This window comes from Globicephala melas, chromosome 19 (genome assembly GCF_963455315.2).
Source record: "Globicephala melas chromosome 19, mGloMel1.2, whole genome shotgun sequence".
Taxonomy (NCBI): domain Eukaryota; kingdom Metazoa; phylum Chordata; class Mammalia; order Artiodactyla; family Delphinidae; genus Globicephala; species Globicephala melas.
Window position 1 is genome coordinate 73,255 of NC_083332.1, and position 27,357 is coordinate 100,611.

A 27,357-nucleotide genomic window follows, 5' to 3' on the forward strand; every position below is an offset into this window, starting at 1 on the left:
TGAGCAGGCTAGGATTATCTGGTGTACATGCTATGAGGTGAATGGAGGGTGAGGTGTCAATGTGGACATCTGGGGGTGGGGACACACGAGTGAGCAGAGTCAGGCTGTTACTGCCCTCTTGTTAGGGTCAGCAGCACCGAGGTCCTGCATGGGATGCAATGGTGCCCATCTAACACCCCCTGTGAGGGGTTCTAGCCAACAATATTTGGCCCAAAGCCCAGCGAGTCTTTAGATCTAATTTTCCATCCGTGGGCGCTAAAGGGGATGTTGGGGGGAGGGAGAGAGGCCATCTGGATGGGGCGTGTCCTGCTAGAAGCCAGGGTCCACTGTGCCCGCCCAGTCCTCACTGAGGGGCTGTGTCTCTAGCCAGACGTTGGAGCAGTTGCTGCTGGGGCTGGAGCAGAAATGGACACAGACCACACAAAGGAAGTGTTAAGGTAGAGGGAAACGCTCTAAAACTGAATAGTGGCGATGGCTGCACGATATGAATACTAATCTACTACAAGCCTTTGAAGGGTACCTGCTGTGGGTGTACGTTATGGCATATAAATTCCACTTCAATACAACTGTTGAAAAAGGAGGGCAGGTCCAAAGAAGATATACAAATGGCCCGGACAATAAGCACATGAAAAGACATTCGCATCATTAGTCATTAGGGAAATGCAAACCAAACCACAGTGAAGTACTGATTCACACCCACGTAGGATGGCTTCAAAAAAAAATGAAAAAAACAAGTGTCGGCAGGGATGTGGCGAAATTGGAACCCTCCTACATTGCTGGTGGGAACGTAAAATAGTGCAGCCATCCTGGAAAAAAGTTTGGCAGTTCCTCAAATGGCTAAACATAGAGTTAACTTTTTGATCTAGCAATGAATTCCTAGGTATGTATCCAAAGGAATTGAAAAAGGTGTTCAAACAAATCCTGGTACAGGACTGTTCACAGCAGCCCTATTCACAATAGCCAAAGGTGGAAACAACCCAAATGTCCACCAATTGATGAATGCAAAAATAAATGTGGTATTACCATACAATGGACTCTTGGCCATAAAAAAGAACAAAGTACTGGTATGTGCTACAACATACATGAACCTTGAAAACGCTATGCCAAGTGAAAAACTCAGACACAAAGGACCACATATTGTATGATTCTATTTTTATGAAATATCCAGAATATGCAAATTCATAGAGACATAGAGATTATTCATTGCCAGGGGCTGGAGGGAGGGGAAAATGAGGAGCTACTGGAGTGAGGAAAATGTTTTGGAACTAAATGGAGGTGGTAGTTACACCACTTGCAACTATACTAAAATCCACAGAGGACTTCCCTGGCGGTCCAGCGGTTAGGACTCCATGCTTCCAATGCAGGGGGCACCGGATTGATCCCTGGTTGGGGAAGTTTGCAGGCCACGTGGCACAGCCAAAAAAAAAAAAAAATACAAAGAAACAAAAAATAAAATCCATTGAATTGTTCACTTTAAAATGGTTAATTTTTGTGTTATGTGAATCACCTTAATTTTAAAAGCAGAGGTGAGGCTTCCAGATCAATAGGGAGCAAAGGACTTGAGCCATCCTGAATGGGTCCTGGGCAGGGACAAACCAGCCATCAGGGCCTGTTTGTGGACAGTTGGTGACGTGGGGATGTGGATTAGACATGCTAAGGAGTCAAGGAAGCTTCCAAAGACAGGCAACTAGGCAACCTCCTTGTTTTTAAAAGATGAATCCGGAGGTTAAAAGAATTAACCAAAGAAGACATAAGGATGGCCAACAGCCACATGAAAAGATGCTCAACATCGCTAATGATTAGAGAACTGCAAATGAAAACTACAGTGAGGTACCACCTCACACTCGTCAGAGTGGCCATCATTAAAAAGGCTACAAATAATAAATGCTGGTGAGGGTGTGGAGAAAAGTGAATGCTCCTACACTGTTGGTGAGAATGTAAATTGATACAGTCACTATGGAAAACAGTATGGGGGTTCCTTAAACAACTAAAAATAGAGTTGCCATATGATCCAGCAATCTCACTCCTGGGCATATATCTGGATAAAACTATAATTCAGGGCTTCCCTGGTGGCGCAGTGGATAAGAATCCGCCTGCCAATGCCGGGGACACAGGTTCGATCCCTGGTCCGCAAAGATCCCACATGCCACGGAGCAACTAAGCCCATGCGTCACAACTACTGAGCCCACGTGCCTAGAGCCCATGCTCCGCAACAAGAGAAGCTGCTGCAATGAGAAGCCTGCGCACTGTAACGAAGAGTAGCCCCAGCCACAACTAGAGAAAGCCCGTCCACAGCAACGAAGACCCAACGCAGCCAAAAAAAAACACCAAAAAAACCCTATAATTCAAAAAGATACACGCAGGGACTTCCCTGGCAGTCCAGTGGTTAAGACTCCGCTTTCCAATGCAGGGGACACAGGTTCAATCCCTAGTCAGGGAACTAAGATCCCACATGCCTCACAGCACGGCCAAAAAAAGAAAAAAAAAGATACATGCATCCCAGTGTTCACAGCAGCACTATTTACAATAGCCAAGACATGGAAACAACCTAAATGTCCATCAACAGATGAATGGATAAAGAAGATGTGGTACAGGGACTTCCCTGGCGGTCCGGTGGGCAAGACTCTACTCTCCCAATGCAGCCGTCCCAGGTTCGATCCCTGGTCAGGGAACTGGATCCCACATGCATGCCACAACTAAGAAGTCCACATGACGCAACTAAGACCCAGCACAGTCAAAATAAATAAATAAATAAAATTTAAAAAAACTAAAGCAAAAATAAAATTAAAAAGATGTGGTACATATATACAATGGAATAATACTCAGTCCTAAAAAATAATGAAATAATGTCATTTGCAGCAACATGGATGGAACTAGAGATGATCATACTAATTGAACTAAGCCAGACAGAGAAAGACAAATACCGTATGATTTCACTTATATGGGGAATCTAAAATATGACACAAATGAACCTATCTACGGAACAGAAACAGACTCACAGACATAGAGAACAGACTTGCAGTTGCCAAGGGGAAGTGGGGGTGGGGGAGGAATGGATTGGGAGTTTGGGATTAGCAGATGCACACTAGTATATATTGGATGGATAAGAAACAAGGTCCTACTGTATAGCACAGGGAACTATATTCAATGTCCTGTGGTAAACGGTAATGGAAAAGAATATGAAAAACAATTGTATATACATATATATATATATATATGTATAACTGAATCACTGTGCTGAACAGCAGAAATTAACACAACATTGTAAATCAACTATACTTCAAGAAAAATAAAATAAAATAAAATAAAAAGAGTTAGGACTTCCCAGGTCATCCAGTGGGTAGGACTCCACGCTCCCACTGCAGGGGGCTGGGGTTTGATCCCTGGTCGAGGCACTAGATTCTGCACGCATGCCACAACTAAGAAGTCCGCATGCTGCAACTAAGACCTGGTGCAGCCACAATATATAAATTAAAAGAAAAAAGAAAAACCAGAAGAGTTAATCAGTGTCTTAAACACAAAGAGGGCAGAGTGGAGGGAACCAGGTCTGGGTGGGCCTCAGCCACCATGGACCCAGCAGGAACACAGCCTGGAAGAGCAGGCCTGGGAGGGTTCTGCATTAGTCACCCACCTCGGCTGGGAAGTGCTTTTCAGACCTGAAGCCAAGGGCACAGCTCCTGAATGGAAAACAAGGAACAATCCAACCAGACGAAATTCACATCTGGGTGGCTGGCACACCAGCCTGAGGCAAAGTGATGGAGACCTCATATTGTGCCGTTTCATTGCTATGAAATGTCCAGCACAGGCAAATCTATAGAGACATTAGATTTGCAGCTGCCTGAGACAGGGTGGGAACAGAGACTGGCAGTAGATGGGCAGAGGATTTCATTGGGAATGACAGAAATGTTCTAAAACAGGAGGATGCTAAGTGTTACAGAAAATGGTAAATTTACTAAAAATGACTGGATCATATGTGCACTTGAGACGGAAGAATTCTATCAGAGAGTTTGGTGTTCAGAAGTAGGAAAGGTGGACTTCCCTGGTGGCGCAGTGGATAAGAATCCACCTGCCAATGCAGGGGACACGGGTTTGAGCCCTGCTCCGGGAAGATCCCACATGCCACGGAGCAACTAAGCCCATGCGCCACAACTACTGAGCCTGCGAGCCACAACTACTGAGCCTGTGTGCCACAGCTACTGAAGCCCGCACACCTAGAGCCTGTGCACAACAAAGAGAAGCCACCGCAATGAGAAGCCCGCAGACTGCAATGAAGAGCAGCCCCTTCTCGAGGCAACTAGAGAAAAGCCCGCGCACAGCAACGAAGACCCAACACAGCCAAAAATAAGTAAATTTTTTTAAAAAGTAGTTTAAGAAAAAAAAAAAAAAAAGAAGTAGGAAAGGCTGTACTGGGCCCCTGTGCCAGGGTGCCAGGAACTCCCAGCCCCAGGGCACCGAGGAGCAATGATGGATGGGAGGGGAAGGGATTAGAACATTGATTAAAACAAACATTTTAATCTGGCCTCAGGGGATGCATTAAACCGGGATGGAACAAGAGGCCATAAGGACAGAATTACCTAGGTGTGCCACCTCCAGGGGCTTTCCCCTTCACCTACAAGCTTTACTTTAAAAAAAAAAAAGGTTTTTACTTGAAAAAAATATTTTTAGTGTACTAAAACAGGAGGAAAAAAAAGGACAAAACAAGAATATTTGCTAATTTGAGAGTGTGAGTGCTCCGGTGTGTGCTCTACTGTTTTCTGTTTCTTGGGGGGTTTTTTTGGTTTGGTTTTGTTTTTGAATTTCTGAATTTTATTTTATTTATTTTTTAGACAGCACGTTCTTATTAGTTATCTATTTTATACATATTAGTGTATATATGTCAATCCCAATCTCCCAGTTCATCCCACCACCACCCCCCCCCCGCCACTTTCCCCCCTTGGTGTCCATACGTTTGTTCTCTACATCTGTGTCTCTATTTCTGCCCTGCAAACCGGTTCATCTGTACCACTTTTCTAGGTTCCACATATTTGGGTTTTTTAACTTTTGAAAATTAATCCAAGGGCCCGGTACTTGACCTAGGTGCAGGGACCCTGGAGAAGCAACATCAGTAGTTGTGCAGTTAAGATTGTTATTTCAGTTTAGGTCTCCTCCTCCCCACAGTTTCCTCAGGCCACAGGGCTAGTAGGAGGTTCGTTGTCTTTCAAATATAAAAGCAAATTGAAGTAGCAATTATTCCCCCCGCCACCTCTACCCCCTCAGTGACAGTCCTTGATGTCTATCTGGATGTTTCTTTCCTTCTAGGGCCTTTCTGGTGTATTAGGGATCCTGCCACTGCCCCTCCCCCAGCCCAAAGGGCTCTCCATTTCCTCTCAGCACGTCTGGAGGGCTAAACCCTCCACTGCTGGTACCTGCCTTGCCAGGGACCTCCCTCGGTCTCCACCCTGTTTCCTGGGGACGCCCTTGGTGTCTAACCCCGGGCTGGCCGAGGGAAGCTCCTGGCAGACTGAGGTGTGTGCCTGAGTCTTGGGCCCTGCATCCCACACCTGGCACAGTCCAGACCCACTAGGATAGGGCTGGGCTTGGAGACCTGAACACTGGGCTTCCTCCGTGGACAGTGGCTGGCACGGCAGGAGGTTGGAGAGAGGCTGGGGACCCTGGTTGAGCTGGGAGGAGGGGCTGAGCCTCCTGACTGCTGATATAAACTGTAGGGGCTTCCCTGGCCGTCCTGTGGTGAGGATTCCATGCTCTCAGTTGCGGGGGGTGGGGCACGTGTTTGATCCCAGGTCGGGGAACTGGGATCCCTCAAGCTGTGCAGTGCGGCCAAAAAATAAGCAAATAAATAAAACGAAAACTCTGTGTGTGTGTGTGTTGGGTGGCTGGGGGTGGGGGCCTGCCTCCCCGCTCAGGAGGCCCAGTCATGTGGGAGCTCAATTTCCTCTGCTCCTTTCGTGTGTCTGTGATTGCCCTGAGCTCTCGGCTTCTTCCCTTCAGTGTGGCCTTCTCATCCCCACCGCCTCCAAGACTCTCAGACCTGGTCGGGAGCTTGCCATATTGGCAGGCCACATGGGCCCACCCCTGGCATCTTAAACCTGCGTCCTCAGCCACACTATTTATTCTTCGAGATGCTCCCACAATCACAGGCCAAGGTCTTTGGAGAGAAAATCAAAATAGACATTTTCTGGGCCTCCCTGGTGGTGCAGTGGTTGGGAGTCCGCCTGCCGATGCAGGGGGTGCGGTTTCGTGCCCCGGTCTGGGAGGGTCCCGCGTGCCACAGAGCGGCTGGGCCCGTGAGCTGTGGCCGCTGAGCCTGCGCATCCAGAGCCTGTGCTCCGCGACGGGAGAGGCCGCGACAGTGAGAGGCCCGCGTACCGCAAAAAAAAAAAAAAAAAGACATTTTCTGAAGGCTTGTATCGCTGGAGGCCACTGCTCCCATCTCCTTTGCAGCCTGAGGGGGGTCGGGGCTTGGGTGTTTCCTCTTGTCTCTCACACTCCTTCAGGGCCAGGTCCTCCATCGCACCCTCATCTGCTGAGAACGTTTCTGAAGCCGCCCGTGTCCTCTCCTTCCTACCCTGACTCTGCCCGCACCTGGCCTCCCCTGCTGAGGTCTGAGCCGCCACTGCTGCCTTCGGGACCTCTTATGTGTGCTGCCCCACTAGGTCCACTGTCCTCCCGTTTGGGTCGTAGTGGCAATAGTTGTCTGTCAAGGTGAAGGGCACAGATGAACCCCTAGCCTCACAGGTCGAGGTGGGCACAGCAAGGGGCCTGTGAAGCCAGAGAGGAATGAACAGTGATAGGAACTGGGTAGAGGAGGTTCGATGGAAGAAGACCCAGTGAGCCGGGCAGGCCATCGTGAAGGACTTAGATTCTGAACAGCGACAATGAGGACAATGAGGCCACGGGACTGGGATTTAATGTTCCTCGGGGCATGGGCCATGGAATGCTTCCCACCTGGCACATCCCCTCCCTTCCCTGCCTGGAACACGTCTACAACACATCTAGAACACGTCTACAACACAGCTGCTCGCTCAGCAGCTGCCTGAGGCAGGAGGCTGGCATGCTGACCTTGTCCTCATACTGGCAGCAGAGAAGTCAGCCCCTCCACTCTGGAATCCACACCTGCTGCAGAAAGCATGGGGTCCACTGAGGTCTAGGCACCGCTCCCCCCCGACTCCCCGCCTTCCTTCAGCCCCCATGAGTAGGGAACAAGGCCCAGCCAGCCCACCACTGCAGCCTCACCATCTAGTGGGCCTGGTTCACGGATGTCCTGGACAACCAGCCCCACCTCAAGGCCCTTGCGGATCACGGCTGTTCCTCTGCCCAGACAGCTCTTCCCACAGATTCTGTCCCCTAAAGTGTCTTCTGGGCTTTGAAGTCTGGCTGTTCACCACCCTCCTGGCAGACGTAGGACCCAGCTCACACACACACACACACACACACACACACACACACACACACACACCCCACTCCCCTTCTTTTCTCAGCTTCGGCCCAGAGTGTGGCATGCAGCGGGCACTAAGTGAACACTACTCGCCCTGGGGCAGGTGGGCCTGGTGTAGGGGCATCGAGTCTGGCTGCCTCCATCTTCTACCTGGGATCCAGGCTCAGGGCCGGCCCGAGTTGGCGTCCGCTCCCACATCCCACTTGCAGCCCCCAGGCCCCACTCGGGCTGGAGTCCCGCACCAGGGGCGAGCCCTACTGCTGCTCCATCCATATGGGTGGAAGGCTGGGGTGCAGTGGGGTTTAAACCTGCCGGGACCCGCCGGGGCCTTCGGAGCCGACCGCCCTCCCACCCTCTTTCCCTCTCACCTTCTTCCGCCCCGCAGCACAGGCGAGTGGGTGCGGTCCACAGATTGACGGCACAGGTTCCGCCCCCGCCCCGTCTCTAGGGCGACACTGCCTGGTTGTCCCAGCCCCTGTGACTTTGGTCGGAAGTGCGACCTTGCAGCGGCGACTAGTCTCCATGGAGACACCGGAAACTTGCTCTGACCTAGTAGTTCGCCGCGCCGCTGCAGCGGCGGACTTTGGTTCCGCCGGCGTTGCGGCCCGGAAGTGCGGCCTTGAAAGTGGTGAGCTGGAGGCGGCCACCGCCCGGCCTGGTGCCTGAGGAGGAGCCGGAGGTGGGGTCAGGCGGGCATCCCCCTGCCGCAGGGCCGGCGGGGAGGCCGGGGCGTGCCAGGGGAGGGGCGCCCGCGCTAGGCTTGGAGCGCGCGCCGCAGACGTGAGGGGGCGCTGCAGGACGGGGGCACTTCGCGGGCAAGAGCGCGGAGGCGGGAAACCTAGTCGGCTAGGGCTGGGGCGGGCGCAGCCGGGGCAGATCAGAGAAGGGGGTGCTGGACTCAGGGTGAGGCGCGGGCAATGGCGCAGAGAACGGGAGAGGGTGCTCGGAGCAAAGTGCACGGCGGGGGCAAAAGCGTGGTGACGAGGACGCCTGGGTGCGGCGTCTCAAGGTGGGCCTTTGTTCCGAGGCGCCCAGAGGCTCTGCTGCACCTGCACTATAGTTGGAGCCTGCTGGGGAGCACGGCGGGGGTGGATCGGAAGAGGAAGGGTTCAGTCCCTACGGATTGAGGCGCAGGTTTCTGCCCCCGTTGCCCGGGCACGGATTTGAAATCCTTTAGGTGCTGGGTGAAAAAAGACGGTGAAGGGTGCTTGTGGCAGAGGTAACGGTACGTGCGGAGTTGGCCTGTTTGAGGAATTGACTGGAGAGCTCTGAGCTAAGGAGGGTCCCGAACTGTTAGGTCTGAACAGGCTCCCTCTGGCTGTCGCGTCGGGAATAGACCGGGAGGTGGGGGGACGCGAGGAGGTTACTGGGGCAGTGGAGGTGTGCAGAGTGGTCTGAGGGGTCAGATATGGATCGTGAATGGCCCCAGCAAAGGAAAGGCTGTTTGGGCTTAAGGCGCCCGAGGGGGTGAGTCTGAGACCGAAGTAGACCCCGAGGAGTTAAGAGAGGCCTCACCTGAGCCAGGCTGGTGCAGAGTGGGTGGGTCTCAGGGTGTGTCTTTTGTCCTGACTGATGCTTCTCCCCTAGACTGGAGGTGTGTGTGGCCTGGGTGTGGGGTGAGCCAGGTATCTAAGATAGAGGGGAAACTGAGGCCAAGCAAGCATGTTGCCTGTTTGTTGGTGAAGTAGCTGAGCTTCTCAGATTCCCATTGTTCCCAGGGGGGTGGTACCCCTTTCCCTTTCCAGTGCCTGAGGCTGGGCAGTGCTGGGATTTCGAGGCCACAGTTTAACAAGAAGTGTCCATATTGCTCAGCCATGCTGATCTTGAGGCCTCTGCCGCTCCACCTGCACCCAAGCAATCACACACCCCTGCACAGTCCACAAGCCCCCTCTCTATGCCTTACCCACACCCTGCGCCCCACAGGCCCAATCAAGATTCCAGGAAGCATGAGGCCGCAGGAGGCGTCTCCCGCTCGCTGTGCTGGAGCGGGCCAGAGACCATGTATTTTCCTCCCGCAGGGCACCTGCTAGGCTAATGCCCAATCTAGTCTCAACTCTGTGTGACTATGCACACCCCGAATCGCTTAGCCCCGGAGGCAGTTCATGCCAGCCACACCCCTGCGAAGACTTCCATATACACTAGTTAAAGTAGCCAGGTTCTGAGGCAGCAGACCTCGGTCTGCACAGGGCCTTGGATGTTCGAAGGTTGGGGGCTGTATCAAGGGAGATCAAAAAGAAGCCACTCATGGTGGGAGTCGCAGCCAGCAGGGTGGGGAGTGGGTGAGACGTGGAAGCCTGTTCTAGATAGGGGTCCCCGCCCTCTCCTCCACAGGGTGTCCTGTCAGAGGAGGATGTGGGGAAGGCTATGGATACCAGAGTTCCGGGAAGGGTGGGTGGGGCAAAATAGGGGAAGCGAGCCCTGGAGCTCCCCACGCTGGCAGTAAGCAAGACCGGAGGGCAGCAAACCTTTGGTATCCCCAGCCCTCTCACAGCGGTGTGCTGGGGGCTTCAGAGGTAGAGGGGGCTGCAGAAGTCCTGGGGTGGGGGCAGGGAGTCCTGCTGTGTTGGGAACCAGGACTTCGAGGGGCCAGGGGCATTGGAGAAGGTTGGGGTTCCTGAAGCCTGGGGGTGTGGTTCACCCTTGGGCCCTGTCCCGCTGAAGGGATGGGAACGCTGGGGCAGAGGTGGGTCCCTGGCTGACTTCCTCTTGCCCACACCCGCTGGTCCGGTGCAGATGGCGGCAGCGGAGGCGGTGCACCACATTCACCTGCAGAACTTCTCCCGATCCCTGCTTGAGACCCTCAACGGGCAGCGGCTGGGTGGGCACTTCTGTGACGTGACTGTGCGCATCCGCGAGGCTTCACTGCGTGCACACCGCTGCGTGTTGGCCGCCGGCTCGCCCTTCTTCCAGGACAAATTGCTGCTCGGCCACTCTGAGATCCGCGTGCCGCCTGTGGTGCCCGCGCAGACGGTGCGCCAGCTCGTCGAGTTCCTCTACAGCGGCTCGCTCGTGGTGGCGCAGGGTGAAGCGCTGCAGGTGCTCACGGCCGCGTCGGTGCTGCGCATCCAGACGGTCATAGACGAATGCACGCAAATCATAGCCCGCGCCCGCGCCCCTGCCCCGGGCCCCCCCGCGCCCGCGCCCCTGCCCACGCCCGTGCCCCCGCCGCTCGCGCCCGCGCAGCTGCGCCACCGCCTGCGCCACTTGCTGGCCGCGCGCCCCCCGGGCCACCCCGGTGCCGCGCACACACGCAAGCAGCGCCAGCCCGCGCGCCTGCAGCTGCCCGCGCCCCCCGCGCCTGCCAAGGCGGAGGGATCGGATGCCGACCCTGCCCTGACCGCTGCGCCAGACGACGGCGCGGACGACGACGACGACGAGACCGATGAGGAGACCGACGGCGAGGATGGCGAAGGCGGCGGCCCGGGTGAGGGCCAGGCGCCCCCTTCTTTCCCCGACTGCGCCGCCGGCTTCCTACCTGCGGCCGCGGACGGCGCGCGCGAGGAGCCGCCTGCGCCCGCCGGCCTCTCCGATTACGGCGGCGCCGGGCGGGACTTCCTCCGGGGGACTTCGGCTGCCGAGGACGTGTTCCCCGACAGCTACGTCTCCGCTTGGCAAGACGGAGATCAAACCGCCCCTGAAGGCTGTCCCGCCGAGACCCCTGCCCCGCCCGACTGTGTCCTATCCGGACCCCGCCCACCTGGCGTGAAGACCCCCGGGCCGCCCGTCGCGCTTTTCCCCTTTCATCTGGGCGCTCCCGGGCCGCCAGCGCAACCCCCTCCCGCGCCCTCGGGGCCGGCCCCTGCGCCCCCACCCGCCTTCTACCCAGCGCTCCAGCCGGACGCAGCTCCCAGCGCGCCTCTAGGGGAGGCCCCGGCCCCACCGGCCGCTCCCAGCGCAGCCCCGTCGACCACCCCTGCGCGCGCCCCGGGTGCTGAGCCGCCCGCCTATGAGTGCAGTCACTGCCACAAGACGTTCAGCTCCCGGAAGAACTACACCAAGCACATGTTCATCCACTCGGGTGAGCCGGGCTGGGTCTCTGAGCCCCTTGATCGTTGGAGATAGGCTTTTTGTTAATACTTGATGACCCTAGGGGTCAAACACAGCCTGTCTCCCCCTGTCTGATTCAGGGGGAGGGGGGCAGCCTACTCTGTCACCCCTGTAACATGATAGCAGCCAGAAGGGAGGGGGTAGGTATGCCGGGGTCTTTCCCAGTGTAAGGGTGCTGGGCCTTGCTAGACTGTCCCCAGAATGGTGGCCAGCGACCAGACAGTCCAGAACGCTCTGTGAGCGTGGCAGGGATGGGGGAGGGGTAGCCCGCGGCCCTGTGCCAGGCACGGTGCGGTTTGGGGGCGGGAAGGTCCCTGGAGGTGGGGGTAGACCTGAGTGGTCAGCCTCGGTGGGCAACGATGTCCCAGACCTGCGGGGTTCCCCGCTGGGAGGCTACCTGTTGGAGTTGTGGGTCACAGACAGGCAGTGACATCCCGGTATGACCCTAAGGGTCGGGGAGAGGGGCGTCGCTGCCGGGCGGGGGGATTCCGGATGGATGGCTGGTCCGGTTGGGGAGGGGAGTCCCTGCCGGCAAAGGCGCCCCGGGGCCCTTCCCCACCTGACCTGAGTTTGCTGCCCGCCCTGTCGCCCGCAGGCGAGAAGCCCCACCAGTGCGCCGTGTGCTGGCGATCCTTCTCGCTGCGCGACTACCTGCTCAAGCACATGGTCACGCACACGGGCGTGCGCGCCTTCCAGTGCGCCGTCTGCGCCAAGCGCTTCACGCAGAAGAGCTCGCTCAACGTGCACATGCGCACCCACCGGCCGGAGCGCGCGCCGTGCCCCGCCTGCGGCAAGGTCTTCTCGCACCGCGCGCTGCTGGAGCGCCACCTGGCCGCGCACCCTGCGCCCTGATCCGGGCATGGGGCCTGGCCACGCCCACCGAGGGATCGGTCAAGCCCCACCCGCTGTCACGCCTGCCGCGGCCACTTGACCACGTTCCCGCCACCAGCCCACGCTTTCTCCTGAGATCAGGCCCTTCTCCTGCTTCCACCCTTCTCTCCAGCCCAGCCCGCCTTATTCCTCTCCTCCTACGTACTCGGCCCTCCGGGTGGGGGCTGGCTGGGGATGGTCAGGGACCCGACCACCTCTGAGAACTGGATCATCTCCAACCTGAACTAGGGCTCAACCATGGTGCAGGGCCCAGGATTCATGGCTCCGACTCTGGTTCACGCCTCTCCCCTCCCATGAGTGGGGTGGGGTCTGCTCCCCTGCCCCTGTGTCAAGCCGGGAAATGTCCCCAGCTCCCCGACCCGAGCTAATCCTCCCTCATCTGGCGCCTGGGGCGTCTCAGGTGGGCCCATCATGGACTGAGGCCTGGTCTTGGGACCCTTGCTCTGTAATAAAGGACTGTGGGCCGTGGGGCCGAAAGCTGGAAGCATGTGCTCCCGGACCCGTGTGTTCCTCTTCCTCACAGACCGACTGTGGGTGTTGGGCCTCAGTGCCCCTGTCCCTGGCAGCATCCCTGCTGCTCCCTGGGCTCCTTTGGGCTGCGAGCGGATGATCCGCTTTGCCATCTCGTGTCTCTGTTCTCTGGGTGGGAGTGGGGTGCACGTATGACTGGCGCTTGACCCTCCCAGAGCCCTCGGTCCTGTGGGGAGGGGTACAGGCGGGTCTCGGAGAGGGAGGCCACGTGTGGGAAATTCGCAGCCACAATCCCAGCTGCTGCCGCCCAAGATAAAGATTTCGAGGCCCCTCCCCCCATATCTTCCAGACAGAATCGCTAGCCTTCAGACTTCTCCTCCGGTTGAGCACCGCACTTTTGGGGGTCCAGGGGGCCTTTGGGGCCAGGCTGCCACTAGGGGGTCCGAGCCCCAGGATAGCTGTCCTGGCCGGCAAGGCCGGAAGTGCCAGGCAGGGCTGGGGTGGGGGCAGGGCAGAAAGCGGCAGCCGGGACCCTTGGGCTGCCCACTGGGCTGCGGAAGATGGCCAACCAGTGTCAGTTCGAGGCTAGTGTCCGCGTGCCCCATCACACTGTCGGCACGTGGCCTGGGCACCCCGGTCCAAAGTATCTGGAGCCGGTGAGGGGGGTGTGGCCTGTAGGGGCGCTCCAGTAGCCCAGCTTGCTGTGATCCTAGGCCAATGGCAACGCTTCTCTGCGCTACCCACTGTGACTGCCTCCCGGAGGAGGGGGGCTAAAGCTTTCCTGGTCCAACCGTGCATAGACTGCCAGACCCACATTCCAGGCAGAGTTCAGCCTCCTGAACCCTGAGCATGGTCCCCACTGATGACAAGGGTAAGGCAGAGAGTCAGAGTGGACCACATGGGTTGGGGGTCAGAGCTGGGTTTGAATTCGGGCACTGCAGGTGTTCAAGGGCTTACTGAGCACCTGCTGTGTACCTGGCAGGAGGCTGGGGGCTCATTCCAGCCAGGCCCCATCTCCCGGAAGATTCAGATTAAGTAGTTGCCACAGGAGAACTTCCTGGTGAGGTTTGCAGATGGGAAGGCAGTGCTTACAACCAGAGCTGCCCTGCTATCCTGCTGAATTTGCATTTGGCATGGCTGGAAGTTCAGTTTCCTGAGAGAGGGATTTCTGCCTATTTCCCAAGTGCCTGGGGCACAGCGTGGGGGACAGAGGCACGCGGAAGACCAGGCAGAGTGAAACAAACAGTTGGGGTTAAGAAGGGCTGGAGGCAGAGTCCTGGAACCACCGCCATGGCCAGCAGCCTCTGGGTCACCGCCAGGGGGTGGGGCTGACGGGTTATCAGCCCAGGCAAGAGGTGGGCATTCCTGGACGTGTCCCTGAGGCAGGAGCAGGTACAATGGGCATCTGGGGACGACTGGCCTTCTTGCTGTTGCTGCTGTTGCTGCTGCGAGGCCTGGGGCAGTCCTCGTGGCCTGCAGCAGTGGCCCTGGCTCTGCGCTGGCTCCTGGGAGACTCTGCCTGCTGTGGGCTGCTGGTCCTGGCTGTGCTGGCGTGGCCCTGGCTCGGGCCCTGGATGCCCCACTGGCTGAGCCTGGCGGCCGCGGCCCTCACGCTGGCTCTGCTGCCCACGCACCCGCCCCCAGGGCTGCGCTGGCTGCCTGCAGACCTGGCCTACATCTTCAAGTTTCTTCGCCTGGGCCTGAACGTCCGGGCGCGCTTGAGCCGGCAGCCACCTGACACCTTCGTAGATTCCTTCGAGCGGCGGGTGCGAGCGCAGCCAGGGAGAGCGATCTTGGTGTGGACGGGGCCGGGGAGCCGCTCGGTCACCTTCGGGGAGCTGGACGCCAGGGCCTGCCGGGCGGCGTGGGTTATGAAGGCCGAGCTGGGCGACGCCACGGGACCCCGCGCTCAGGAGCCCACCGCCCTCCTCGTGCTGCCCTCGCAGACCATTCCTGCCCTGGGCCTGTGGCTCGGGCTGGCCAAGCTGGGCTGTCCGGTGGCCTGGATTAATCCACACGGCCGGGGGGCGCCCCTGGTGCACTCGGTGCTGAGCTCTGGGGCTCGGGTGCTGGTGGTGGACCCAGGTGAGGACCTCAGAGACCAGCGGAGGTCGGATGTGGTGGGGACAGGGGCAGGAGACAGACGTGGAGGATTGCTGTTCAGAGGGTCCTGGTGGGGGCTGGGCAAGAGGTCCGCGCCCCTCACCCACCCCCAGGCAATTAGGGCCAAAACTTAGTTGCTGGGAAGTAATTCTGAGGGCACCAGGGCTTTGCTTTGTGTTTTCTTCAACATGGCTATTTCAACTTTTTTTGCCCCCCAATACAATTACGGGGTTCTTTACAGATAAGGCAGATGCTCTTCTCTGCTGGCTGCTTCCTCCATGGCTGGCAGTGGGCTCCTCTCCCACATCTCGGGTCCCCCCCCACCTCAAAGGTGGGCCTCCTCTAAATTCCTCCTCTGACCCATTCCCACAGGCCTCCGCGAGAACCTGGAGGAGGTCCTTCCCAAGCTGCAGGCAGAGAACATCCGCTGCTTCTACCTCAGCCACTCCTCCCCCACGCCGGGGGTGAGGGCTCTGGGGGCTGCCCTTGATGCGGCACCCTCAGACCCCGTGCCCGCTGACCTTCGAGCTGAGATCAAGCTGAGAAGCCCAGCCCTGTTCATCTACACCTCGGGGACCACCGGTGAGGGCGCCCAGCAGTCCTAGCCCAACCTCTGAACCCTTCTGCTGACATGACTCCAAGCCTGACCTGTGCCTCAAACTTGACCTCTGAAACCCACCCTGCCCTTTGATTTTGACACCTGGCCGAAATCTGACCCCCAGTGTTATTTGAATGGTCAGTGCCAGAATCCTGCCTCTGCCCAGTAAAGAGCCACTGAAACCCTGAACTTTGGAATTCAGCCTCTGAACTCCAGTCCAACGTGTCCTCCCTAAACCCGCCCACAGGTCCCATACTTGACCACCTTTCGAGAGCCTCAGACCCCTGACTGTGCAGACCTGATCCTGGAGACCCACTCCTGTGTGCGGGTCCCTCTAGTGCTGTCTGTGCACCACCCCACTCTTCCCATTGCTTCTTCCCCCAGGGCTCCCGAAGCCAGCCATCCTCACGTACGAGCGGGCGCTGCAGATAAGTGGGATGCTGACCCTGTGTGGGGTCAGAGCTGATGACGTGGTCTACACGGTCTTGCCTCTGTACCACACGATGGGGCTGGTCCTTGGGGTCCTTAGCTGCCTGGAGCTTGGTAAGCCCTTCGCTGAGGACCACCCCCCAATCCACAGGACTGCCAGACTTGATGTCAAGGCCCCATAGGTTACCCAGCACCCCAGGTTCTTACCTTCGACAAGGGACAGTGAGCCCCAGGGCTACCTGGACAGAGGGCTGGACACCCAGACAGTCCTTAATGGCTGTGCTGTAGTCGGGAGGTGAAAGAGCTGATGTGAGTGTTGGTCACTCATATCTATCATCGTCACAGGCGGAGCCAGTGAGGGAACACTCACCAAACATTCCATCCGGTTGTCGTCTCCCTAGACACCTGACCATGAATTCTGTCAACAGACTGCGCTGGTCTGTTTTTTTTTTTTGTTGTTGTTGTTTTTTCCCTGAAATTTTAACATGGAAAATTTTGAAATATAAAAATTTCTAAAATTCTCTACATGTATCGTCAAGTACTCACCACCCAGCTTCAGCCACCATCAGCATTCTGCTCTTCTGTGTTTCGTTTATCGCCTCCCCCTCATTCCCACTTGTCTTTTTACTCATATTTTATTTAAAAATATTTAAAATCATGGACAATTTCAAACATACACTAAAGCAGAGCAGTCAGTTTGATGATGCTTCCCATATCCTCACCCAGCCTCAACAATTGTTAACATGTTGCCAATTTTATTTCATATGTACTCCCTTCCTTCTTTCTGGATTATTTTGGAGCAAATCCTAGACACTATCTTTTTGTTGGTAAATATTGCAGTATGTATCTCTAACAGGTAAGGCCTTAAAAAACTGTAACCAGAGTGATCATCACTCCTGAAAAAATGAACAGTAACTCTTTGATATTATCTGATGTGCACTTCATGTTAAAAATTTCCCCAATTGTCTTACTGCCTTTTTGCAGTTAAACTGTTCTCATTGTACTTGCTTGCTTGGTCTCTGCTCCTCTCCCTCCCACACTTCCTGGTAGACTAGATGTTCCCTCTAGAGATGTTTTCAGATTCAGTCCAACTATTCTTGTCAAGAACCTTGGTGGGGTGCAAAGTGCCTCCTAATTTGTCACGTTGGAGGCTGCTCAAAACTGGGATCCTACCTTAGGCTAAGAAGAATTGGGAAGCTTTCATTGGAAAAATCCTTATCAACCTCCCCCCTGGCTTTAGCAGCTCTTGAAGACCTTTCCAGAATCCAGGCATTTCACTAGGGGTTGCTAACAAAGCTATCGGTTTCAAGGACCCAGCATCCATTTTCACAGAGAGGGCATTCTATTTCACCTCTGTCAAGATACAGCCTCGAAGAAGACACATGCTTGCTACCTCACCAAGCACACGAGCCATCGTCCCTTTGGGTGCAGGGATGATATTTAGCTTTCGGGGTTTTGTTGAGGATTAGGGTTGAGGTAAGGAGAGTACCATCCACAGAGCCAGCTGCAGAGGAGGGGATCAGAAAAGGAGGGAGCAATTTCCTGGAGTGCATGTAGTGGCCCCTAAGATGTATTAATCCATGTGTCCATCCTTCAGAACATCCATATATCCATCCACCAACCCACCCACCCATCACCCATCCACCCTTCCACCCACCTTTCCATCCACCTACCCATTCATCCATCTATCCATTTGCCGAGCTAGACATTCCTAAGACAGTTATCACAATCAAGAGTGATTCCTACTCACAGCCCTTATTCGGCAGTGCTCACTTTGTACCAGGCACCGAGCTTTCCACACATACTGGAGACGGGATTCAAACTCAGGCTCGGCTGTGCTCTTCTCATGGGAATAGTTCTGGCTGGGCCAGCAACACAGAGATGAGCCTGATGTCATCTTGGGTTTCAGGGGCCACAGCCAGGTGATCAAAGCAGCTTCTCACAGTGGTTTGGAAGCATGATCTGAAACCCTTTCCTCTCCTCCCTCCAAGGAGTGACCTGTGTCCTGGCTCCCAAGTTCTCTGCCTCCTGCTTCTGGGACGACTGTCGGCAGCACGGCGTGACTGTGATCCAGTATGTGGGCGAGGTCCTGCGGTACCTGTGCAACACTCCCCAGGTGAGGTGCTAAGATTAGGGCTCCAAGGTGAACACCCCAGAAATCACCCCAGGTAAAGATCTCAGGTAGATTCAGTCCAGGACTCAAGCAAGGTCCCTCAGGTATCAATAAAACACCCCAGACAAGAGGCACGGACAGTGAGTCCCACACAAGGTTTCCAATCATGGCTGCTCTGATGAACAGCGGTGCTATCTCGGGCAGGTGACTTCACGTCTCTCAGCCTCAGTGTCCTCTTTGGGAAATCAGGAATAATACCTCAAGGGGGTATTGTGAGAATTAAACACGTAAAGTGCCTAGAACAGGGCGTGGCTCAGGATAAACTCACTAGATGCGAGCTGGCCTCAAGCTGTGTATCGATGATGTATGGACCCTGGGTAACTGTCTCTAAGCAAGATCTCCAGGTATCCTTCCAAATATAGCCTCTAGGTCACCCCTCAGGGAAAGGTTCCTGGTAACTACCCCGAAGTAAGGCTCCCAGATAACTCCCCAAGATAAAGCTTCAAGTCACTCCCCAGGTTACCTTCAGGTAAAGGCCCCCAAGTAACCCCTCCTGGTAAGGCCTCCAGTTAACCCCACCCCCCCAGGTAAAATCTTCAGGTAACTACCCCTATGTAAGACCCCAGATGCTTCCCCTAGGTAAGACCCCAGATGAGGCCTCCCATCGCCCCTAGATATCTCTCCAGGTAAGGTTCCCAGGTAACCTCTGCAGGTAACCCCTGCAAGTAACTCTCCAGGTAACTGCTCAAGTAAGAACTCAGGTAGATCACCTAGGTAAAGACCCCCCATCACCTCCCAGGTAGCTGCTCAGGTCAGGACCCAAGATAGCCCTCCCGGGTAAGGGTTCCTGGGCACACCCGAGGGCACCTCCTCACCCTTCTTGGGATGTCCCTGCAGCGGCCAGAGGACCGAACACATAAAGTCCGCCTGGCGATTGGCAGTGGACTCCGGGCAGAAGTGTGGGAGACCTTCCAGCAGCGCTTTGGCCCCATTCGGATCTGGGAAGTCTACGGTTCCACGGAAGGCAACGGTGGCTTTGTCAACTATCCAGGGCGCTGTGGGGCCCAGGGCAAGACAAGCTGCTTCCTTCGAGTGAGTGTGTTGGGCGTGACAGTGGCCCTGATTGAGGCTGAGCCCACAGGACCTCTGCCGACACCTCCCCACCCTCCACTCAGATGCTGTCCCCCTTCGAGCTTGTACAGTACAACATGGAGACAGAGGAGCCTGTGAGGGACAACTGGGGCCTCTGCATCCCTGCGAGGCCAGGTATGGGGCCTGGGGGACCTTCCCTGGGTGTGGGGAGGGTGGAGACCCTAGGTCTCCTCCGTGGCTGGAACAAGCCACCCAAAGCCTTGAGGTTGATGTCCAGTGGTGGTGTCTGCAGTCCTCACCTGGACCCTGAGTCCCAGGCCTGTCTGACAGCGGTCCGGGGCCCTCTCCCTCTCAGCTTGTCAGCTCTGCCCAGCTCTTCTGCCTCAACCTCTTGTCCATTTGAGTTGTTCTCTTGAGCTTTCTGTGGAAGTCACATCCTCCCAGGCATCAGTCTCTTGTCCTGAACCTTCTCCTAGGATCTTCTCTCAGGGGGCGTTGCAAGGTCCTGGCGGAATCTCTCTCTTCCCACCACCATTTGCCTCTCTCCCTCGTCCATCCTTGTTAGCCTTTCCCTATTTCTTTTCTTTTCTTTTTTTTTTTAAACACTTAGATAACATTTACTATGTGGCAGGTATTGTGCTCTACATACAATTATTTAATATCTACCCCCAGCATATTGTCTGGCCCACGGCCAGCGGTCAGTTTGTTGAGTGAATGAACCCAGCCCCTATGTGCACACGTGCAAAGTTGCTGGCTACCCCCTGGAACAGCCCATCACACTGACAGATAACGGGTGATTGGAAGGATCTTCTTGATACTGAGCCCAGCTGCCTCCCTGCAATTTCCACCCTCTGATTCTATTTCTGCCCCTGTGGGGCCACACAGTGCGAGCCTTAACTGTCCTTCCGCAAGGTCGACTTCGCAGCATCTGAAGACTCATCCGTCCCCCTAGCTTCTCCCTTCCCGACACTCCCTGCAGAGACTCCTCCGGGCTCCTTTCCGCGGCGGTGGTCCCCCTATTTCTAATGGACTCCCTGACGCCACCTTCCCTCTCCTTCTGCCTCTTATTTTCTGTCTCTGGATGTGTTTCTGGGTCTCTCTCTGTCTCTTCTCTGGCAGAGTCCCGGCCGCGGTCTGGTGGGCTCCTGATGTCCTCGTCCACGGCTAATGCTGGACTCCCACTCCTACCCCCCCAGGGGAGGCAGGGCTCCTGCTGACCCAGGTGCTGCGTCACCAACCTTTCCTGGGCTACCGTGGGCCCCGGGAGCACACAGAAAGGAAGTTGGTGAAGAACGTGCGGCGCCCGAACGACCTTTACTACAACACCGGGGACGTGCTGGCCCTGGACGACGAAGGCTTCCTCTACTTCCGCGACCGCCTCGGGGACACCTTCCGGTCCCGCGGGGTTTCTCAGGGCGGGGCTTCTGGATTCTGGAGGGGGCGGAGCTTCGTGGGCAGGAGGCGGAGCCTCTCCTTTCCAGGGGCGAGACTTGTAGATGCCGGAGGGGGCAGGGCTTGTGGAAGGAGGCGGGGCCTCTCCTTTCCAGGGGCGGGACTTCTGAATTCCAGAGGGGATGGGGCCTAGTCGCCAGGAGGCGGGGCTTGGTCAGGGGCGGGGCCTCCTTTCCTGGGCCCTGGTCCCAGCGCCCCCTCCAACCCCGCAGGTGGAAGGGTGAGAACGTGTCCACGCGGGAAGTGGAGGGCGTGCTGTCACTCGTGGACTTCCTGCAGGAGGTGAACGTCTACGGTGTGCCTGTGCCAGGTGCGGAGGGTTCACCTCATTCTAACCCCCAACTGCTTTGTGGGTGGTGCCGGAGCTTTGTTACAGGTGGGGGGCTGCTGGGACCCAGGGGAGAGAGCCAGTCGCGGGCACTGTGAGGTGGGTCCGCCGAGGATGCATGTGCTCCACAGGATGTGAGGGCAAGGTGGGCATGGCTGCCGTGCAGCTGGCCCCCGGCCAGGCGTTTGATGGGCAGAGGCTGTACCAGCACGTGCGCACTTGGCTCCCCGCCTACGCTGCCCCTCATTTCATTCGTATTCAGGTGAGCTCACCGTGGCTGGAGTAGGTGGGTGGGAGGTCTCGGCGGGACGTCACAGTCGGGGTTACAGTCCCTGCCCTTGCAGGACGCCTTGGAGATCACAAGCACGTTCAAACTGGTGAAGTCGCGGTTGGTGCGCGAGGGCTTCAACGTGGGCATTGTTGCTGACCCCCTGTACCTGCTGGACAACCAGGCCCGAGCCTTCCGGCCCCTGACTCCAGACATATACCGGGCAGTATGTGAGGGAGCCTGGAGACTCTAACCATCGGGTCAGCCCACAGGACGTCCGAAGGCACTAGGCCCAACGCTGATCACCACCCCCTCTTGTATTGTCACCCACACCCCAGACCTGCACGGCGTCGTCAGGAATCCCAGCCTCTCCTTATCCCCAGCTGCACAGTGTGGGATGACCCTGGCCCCGCAGCAGAGCGAGAATAAACTTGGATGTGTACACAGATGTCTGTGTGGATGGGGAAACAAGCAAGGAGTGCAGGGGCCGGTGCCCTCACTTACCTCAGGGTCCCCCCCTCCCACTTGAGGAGTGGTCAAGGCCAGGGGTGTGGGAGGAGCCCACAGCCCCACAGCCACCCCAGGTGGAGAGACAATTCTATCTGTGGGTCATTTGTGGCCTCTGATGCAGCTGAGGCTTGGCTAGGCCAGTGGATGTGGGCGTGGTCTGGAGGATGTGGGGAGAAGTGCCATGATGGGCAGTCTGACAAAGGCCAGAGGGCGTTGGACTGAGGCAAGAAGGGTGTGACTGGGGGAGGAGTGTGTCTGGCAGAGTGCATGTGCAAAGGCCCTGTGGCAAGTCCCTCTGGGGGAAGCAGAGGCAGAGGCTTCTGGAGAACAGAGTACACAGTGTCTTAGGGTCCATTGTGGGAGCAGTGGGCAGGGGGATGTTAGCAGGAGCAGTTGTTGCTGGGTGACGTCCCCGAGGCAGTATCATGGTCCCACGGGCCCCTGGGCACTTTAAGGTGGGTTTGCTATGAGGATCTTCTGGTCAGTGGCGGCGGCCGGGTGCTGTGTGCGGCCTGAGCAAGCAGACCAGGCCCTGCGGGCCACCCCTGTGGTTATCTTCCGGGATGTGGCAATTCCTGTTGTCATTGACTGTTTCTCTGCCCTTGGGGCCAAGGGAGCCCCGTCTGTCCCCCACAGAACCACAGCCCCTTCTTGGCACCGGTGCACACAGCTGGACTCAATCTGGGCCCACTGTGGTCCAGCCCGCCTCCCTGCACACACGAGGTCATCAGGTTTGTTCACATGCCTGTTCCCTCCATGAGAGACCCTGGCTAGGAAGGGAGCTGGGGCTGTGTGAACATAGCAGCAGAGGCCCCGGCTGGCCACCCCTGCTTTGGCCCAGGCCTACTTCCTCCTGGAGCACACAGTAGGTCCAGTATCGTTTGATAGCTGGCACATAGCAGCAGAGACTGGGCTGGTCCAGGTTGAGGCGCAGTGTCCTGCCCTTAAGGCCCTTGTACCCTCCGGGACCAGAAACCAGCTTGGAAGAGAGCTTGGAGTGTATGGATGAAGCAGTAGAGGCTGCCACTGGCCACCCCACTGCGACCAAGTGCTCCTGCCATGACTGGTCACTGTCCCTTAAGATCTGTTGGGCACTGCTCTACAGGTTCTCCAGGCTTCCCTGGAGAAGGAAAAGCTGCCCACCGCCTGTGCCAGCATGAGCCGATACGTCCGCTTCTCTTGCATATACCATGCTGCGAGTGGGGTGAAGTTGTGGCCATCACCCCCAATGAGGAACACTGCGTTCCTGCACCCAGGTCAAGGGGCCCTGACTGGTGAGGCCGTGTCACTGCATTTCCTCTTGACAGAAGAGGCTAGCGTCTGGGATGTGAGCCAAAGAGACCCACCCAGTCAACAGAAGAACATGTGCTGGGATGCCTGGAGAGTGGCGCGGGGGGACGTGTGCTGGACGCGAACCTGGGTCTGTGGATCCCGGAGGTTTCAGTGTGGATTGAGAGCGGGCCGCTTACAGCCTGGATGGCCTGGGGCAATGCCTAGAACCCCTTACCTCCCGAGCACGGTCTTTCTTCATTGTAAAATGGGACTGGTGATCATGTCCACCTCAACAGATGTTTATGGGGATTAAACAAGATAGAAGTGCAGGGAAAGTTCCCCACAAGGGCTACCTGTCGGCCCTGACATGGGCATCCTGGCTCGGCTCTCACTGCGGGCCTGTTTCTTCATCAGCAGCGTCACTGGGAGGGATCATTGTCAGCAACAACAGGATCAAACTGTACCTAAGAACCCTCAAGATTGCCCTTGTAGCCGGGCTAATGCGGGTACGTCTCAGTCAACAGTCTGTGTCACCCTCATCCCATCTCACAGGGTGGGTGTAGCGTTATTCCCACTTTACCGTCAAGGAAGCCCCGGCTGAGGGGGTGCTTCAGCCATGAGTTATTTAGCCAGCACCATCAGGGCAGGCGTCAAGTCCCTCCGTCATCGCATGGATGTTATAAAAAGATCTCACTATGGATCTGAAGGCTTACAGGTTCACCAGCACTTTAAACAAATTCCTGCCCCTGCAAGCCCCAGTCAGCTTCGGACATTCACAGTTTTTGCTATTACCTTTGCAAGGATTAAAACATAATTGTTGGGGCTTCCCTGGTGGCTCAGTGGTTAAGAATCCTCCTGCCAATGCAGGGGACACGGGTTCGAGTCCTGGTCCGGGAAGATCCCACATGCCGTGGAGCAACTAAGCCCATGAGCCACAGCTACTGAGCCTGTGCTCTAGAGCCCGCAAACCACAACTACTGAAGCCCGCGAGCCGCAACTACTGAAGCCCGTGCGCCTAGAGCCCGTGCTCTGCAACAAGAGAAGCCACCGTAATGAGAAGCCCACGCACCGCAACGAAGAGTAGCCCCCGCTCACCGCAACTAGAGAAAGGCCACGTGCAGCAACCAAGACCCGATGCAGCTTAAAATTAAAAAAAAAAAATGTGGCTGGTGGCCCCAGCTTTCTCTCCCAAAGGCTGCTCATGTTAACGCCAGCAAGGAGGTTTGCGCCTGTTGTTGTTTTCTGCTGCCTTGTCAGGTAGAGTCACAGCTTGGAGCCACTTTAAATCCCGTGTCTTCAAGTGACAGGGACATTGGCTGTTCCTCCTCGCGACTTCTCCATTTGTGTGTTTTGCTGACTTTCCTTTGGAGGTTTGCCTTGTTCTTAACAATTTAAAGGAGTCCTTTAAATTTGTCTTTTCAGGATATTAGCCTTTTATCTGTACTGGGTGGCCCAGATTTGGAGCAGACTCTCTTAATCTTGTTTCTGTATCTCTTTGCTGTACAGAAATTAGACTTTTATGTAGTCACATAAGATTAAGCCAGTTCCGTAAAATAACTGGATAGATTTCTGTATCCCTGGGCTTCCGTTGTAGAAAATCCATTACTAATGGATTTTTAACTGTGTTGCCATGGGGTTGCTCATAACATACATAAATGTATATTTCCTTATATCTCTGATACAAGTCTATTTGGTGGGTACATTTCACTCTTTTTTCATGACTAGACTTACATGCTTCAGTGGCCTGTCTCATTTCTTTGCTCAGGTTCAGTGGCGTCATCTATTTTATTTATTGTTCTGTGCAGAGAGCTCTATTTGGGATTTATTTGCTCTACTCTTCTGGATTGGTCTTTTAAGTTTGTGTACTGTCCCTGCCTGTGTAAACTTCTGGGGTGACGAGCGGGCACGGCCGGGAGAGCCGGCACAAGCGGTCCTCTCCGCTGGGCCAGGCTGTCCTCGCTTCACCCTGAAAACAAGATCCCTGTAAGCCTACCCTGTGAGCAGAGTCTGTGAGCCGCATCTAGCTTCACTCTGCCGTTGTTTTGTGACTTCAGGCCTTTACCCCGAACCATGTCTCCCTCACGCTGACTTGGGCCTCAGGGCCCTAATATACATTTTGCAACAGAAGAAAAGCAAGTTCGATAGCCCCCGCGAAAGACTCTTTCCCTTTTGGATGTCAGCAAATAGATCGTACAGCAAGACACAGTCTGATTTGGGAGTCCCTTCTTGGCCTGGCAAATTCAGTGGACAAGAGTCAATTTACTATGAAACAGCGATTTCTTCTCTGATCCAGAGGTCTTTTTGGAAGAATTGTCAATAGTTTGCTTTTTTGGTCTTATTTCTAAATGTGTTTGATTACGATTAAAAAGGTAGATCCTATAACACCTCTTTATCACACTTCACACCCTTTAGCGTGGTTATAAAAAAAGACAATAACGGGCTTCCCTGGTGGCGCAGGGGTTGAGAGTCCGCCTGCCGATGCAGGGGACACGGGTTCGTGCCCCGGTCTGGGAAGATCCCACATGCTGCGGAGCGGCTGGGCCCGTGAGCCATGGCCGCTGCGCCTGCGCGTCCGGAGCCTGTGCTCCGCAATGGGAGAGGCCACAACAGTGAGAGGCCCGCGTACTGCAAAAAAAAAAAAAAAAAAAAAGACAATAACAAGTGTTGGGGAAGGTGTGGAGAAACTGGAAGCCTTGTACGCTGCTAGTGAGAATGCAGAACAGTGCAGCTGCTTTAGAAAACAGTCATCTCAAGGTTAAATGTAGAGTTACTGTATGATCAGTAATTCCAGTGCTAACATACTCTTTTTTTTCCCCTATAAATTTATTTATTTTTGGCTGCGATGGGTCTTCGTTGCTGCGTGGGCTTTCTCTAGCTGCGGCGAGCGGGGGCTACTCTTCGTTGCGGTGCACGGGCTTCTCACTGCGGTGGCGTCTCTCGTTGCGGAGCATGGCCTCTAGGCGCACGGGCTTCAGTAGTTGTGGCTCGCGGGCTCTAGAGCGCAGGCTCAGTACTAGTGGCGCACGGGCTTAGTTGCTCTGTGGCATGTGGGATATTCCCGGACCAGGGCTCGAACCTGTATCCCCTGCGTTGGCAGGCAGATTCTTAACCACTGCACCACCAGGGAAGTCTCCTAACATAATCTTATACCCAAGACAGATAAAAACATATGTCCACACAAACCCTCGCACATGAATGTTCATAGCAGCATTATTCACAGTACCAAAACGTGCAAACAACCCAAACTGTCCAAACAACTTAGGAATGGATAAACACAATGTGCTACATGCATGCAATGGGATATTATTCGGCAGCAAAAAGAAGCAGCCCTGATAGATCCGCAGAGACAGAAAGGAGACTGGTGATCGTCAGGGGCCGGGGAGGAGGAGTTGGGGATGACTGCTAACAGGTGTGCGTTTTTTGGATAATGTGAGAAAATGTTTAAATGTGTGGTGATGGAAGCACAGCTCTGTGGATAGACTAAAAACCACTGAATTGTATACCTTCAAGGGGTGAATTGCATGGTATGTGAATATCTCCATAAAGCTGTGAAAAATCTCTACACTGAAATGTAACATTTTATGATGTTTGCATTCATTTTTATTTTGTAGAATATGAAGCTATTACCTGTCTTGATGGTGAGCCTGTGGCCTCCCTTCAAAGCCCTGCTCTCCTCGCCCTGCTTCAGCCTTGCTCAGCAGCTCTGGGGTGTGGTGCTCCACCCAACTCTGGAGCGTCTTAATCTAGTACCATGGCTCCCACAGTGGGCAGTGGGCACCCGAGGGGGCCCACTGGTTTTCTTTTTCCTTTTTAAAAATTTTTTTTGAATTTTATTATTTTTTTTAGATAGCAGGTTCTTATTAGTTACCTATTTTATACATATTAGTGTATACATGTCAATCCCAATCGCCCAGTTCATCCCACAACCAACACCCCCGCCACTTTCCCCGCTTGGTGTCCATACTTTTTTTTTCTATATCTGTGTCTCTATTTCTGCCCTGCAAACCAGTTCCTCTGTACCATTTTTCTAGGTTCCACATACATGCATTAATATATGATATTTGTTTTTCTCTTTCTTACTTACTTCACTCTGTATGACAGTCTCTAGATCCATCCACGTCTCTGCAAATGACCCAATTTTGCTCCTTTTTATGGCTGAGTAATATTCCATTGTATATATGTACCACATCTTCTTTATCCATTCATCTGTTGATGGGCATTTAGGTTGCTTCCATGACCTGGCTATTGTAAATAGTGCTGCAATGAACATTGGGGTGCATGTGTCTTTTTGAATTACGGTTTTCTCAGGGTAAATGCCCAGTAGTGGGATTGCTGGCTCATATGGTAG

General features: G+C 55.4%; 2 protein-coding genes across 4 annotated transcripts; both read left to right on the forward strand.

Annotated features, from left to right (window-relative positions):
* Positions 1–7,937: 7,937 nt before the first annotated feature.
* Positions 7,938–12,850, forward strand: ZBTB45 (zinc finger and BTB domain containing 45). 2 transcript variants are annotated; one of them, XM_030848367.3, is made up of 3 exons: positions 7,938–8,114; positions 10,169–11,453; positions 12,078–12,850. In XM_030848367.3, the coding sequence occupies exons 2-3, from the start codon at positions 10,169–10,171 to the stop codon at positions 12,332–12,334; spliced, it is 1,542 nt and encodes a 513-aa protein (XP_030704227.1). In that variant the 5' UTR covers positions 7,938–8,114; the 3' UTR covers positions 12,335–12,850. The 2 variants fall into 2 exon arrangements, with proteins under 2 accessions (XP_030704227.1, XP_030704228.1); XM_030848368.2 differs by lacking the exon at positions 7,938–8,114 and adding an exon at positions 8,125–8,444.
* Positions 12,851–14,241: 1,391 nt separating this feature from the next.
* Positions 14,242–21,600, forward strand: SLC27A5 (solute carrier family 27 member 5). Of its 2 annotated transcripts, none has more exons than XM_030848379.3 (10): positions 14,242–14,929; positions 15,320–15,529; positions 15,930–16,088; positions 17,966–18,090; positions 18,985–19,179; positions 19,263–19,353; positions 20,376–20,574; positions 20,844–20,941; positions 21,091–21,221; positions 21,304–21,600. In XM_030848379.3, the coding sequence occupies exons 1-10, from the start codon at positions 14,242–14,244 to the stop codon at positions 21,478–21,480; spliced, it is 2,073 nt and encodes a 690-aa protein (XP_030704239.1). In that variant the 3' UTR covers positions 21,481–21,600. The 2 variants fall into 2 exon arrangements, with proteins under 2 accessions (XP_030704239.1, XP_060145041.1); XM_060289058.1 differs by having other exon boundaries at positions 14,242–14,676; positions 15,319–15,529.
* The last annotated feature ends 5,757 nt before the right edge of the window (positions 21,601–27,357 follow it).

What these genes read in the sequence shown, in the direction of transcription:
- SLC27A5 (XM_030848379.3), top strand. Translation starts at nt 14,242, where the DNA reads ATGGGCATCTGGGGACGACTGGCCTTCTTGCTGTTGCTGCTGTTGCTG. An exon ending in CTGCATCCCTGCGAGGCCAG is followed by an intron (nt 19,354 to 20,375) that starts GTATGGGGCCTG and finishes CTACCCCCCCAG; the next exon opens with GGGAGGCAGGGCTCCTGCTG. An exon ending in CTACGGTGTGCCTGTGCCAG is followed by an intron (nt 20,942 to 21,090) that starts GTGCGGAGGGTT and finishes TGTGCTCCACAG; the next exon opens with GATGTGAGGGCAAGGTGGGC.
- ZBTB45 (XM_030848367.3), top strand. Translation starts at nt 10,169, where the DNA reads ATGGCGGCAGCGGAGGCGGTGCACCACATTCACCTGCAGAACTTCTCC. An exon ending in GCACATGTTCATCCACTCGG is followed by an intron (nt 11,454 to 12,077) that starts GTGAGCCGGGCT and finishes TGTCGCCCGCAG; the next exon opens with GCGAGAAGCCCCACCAGTGC.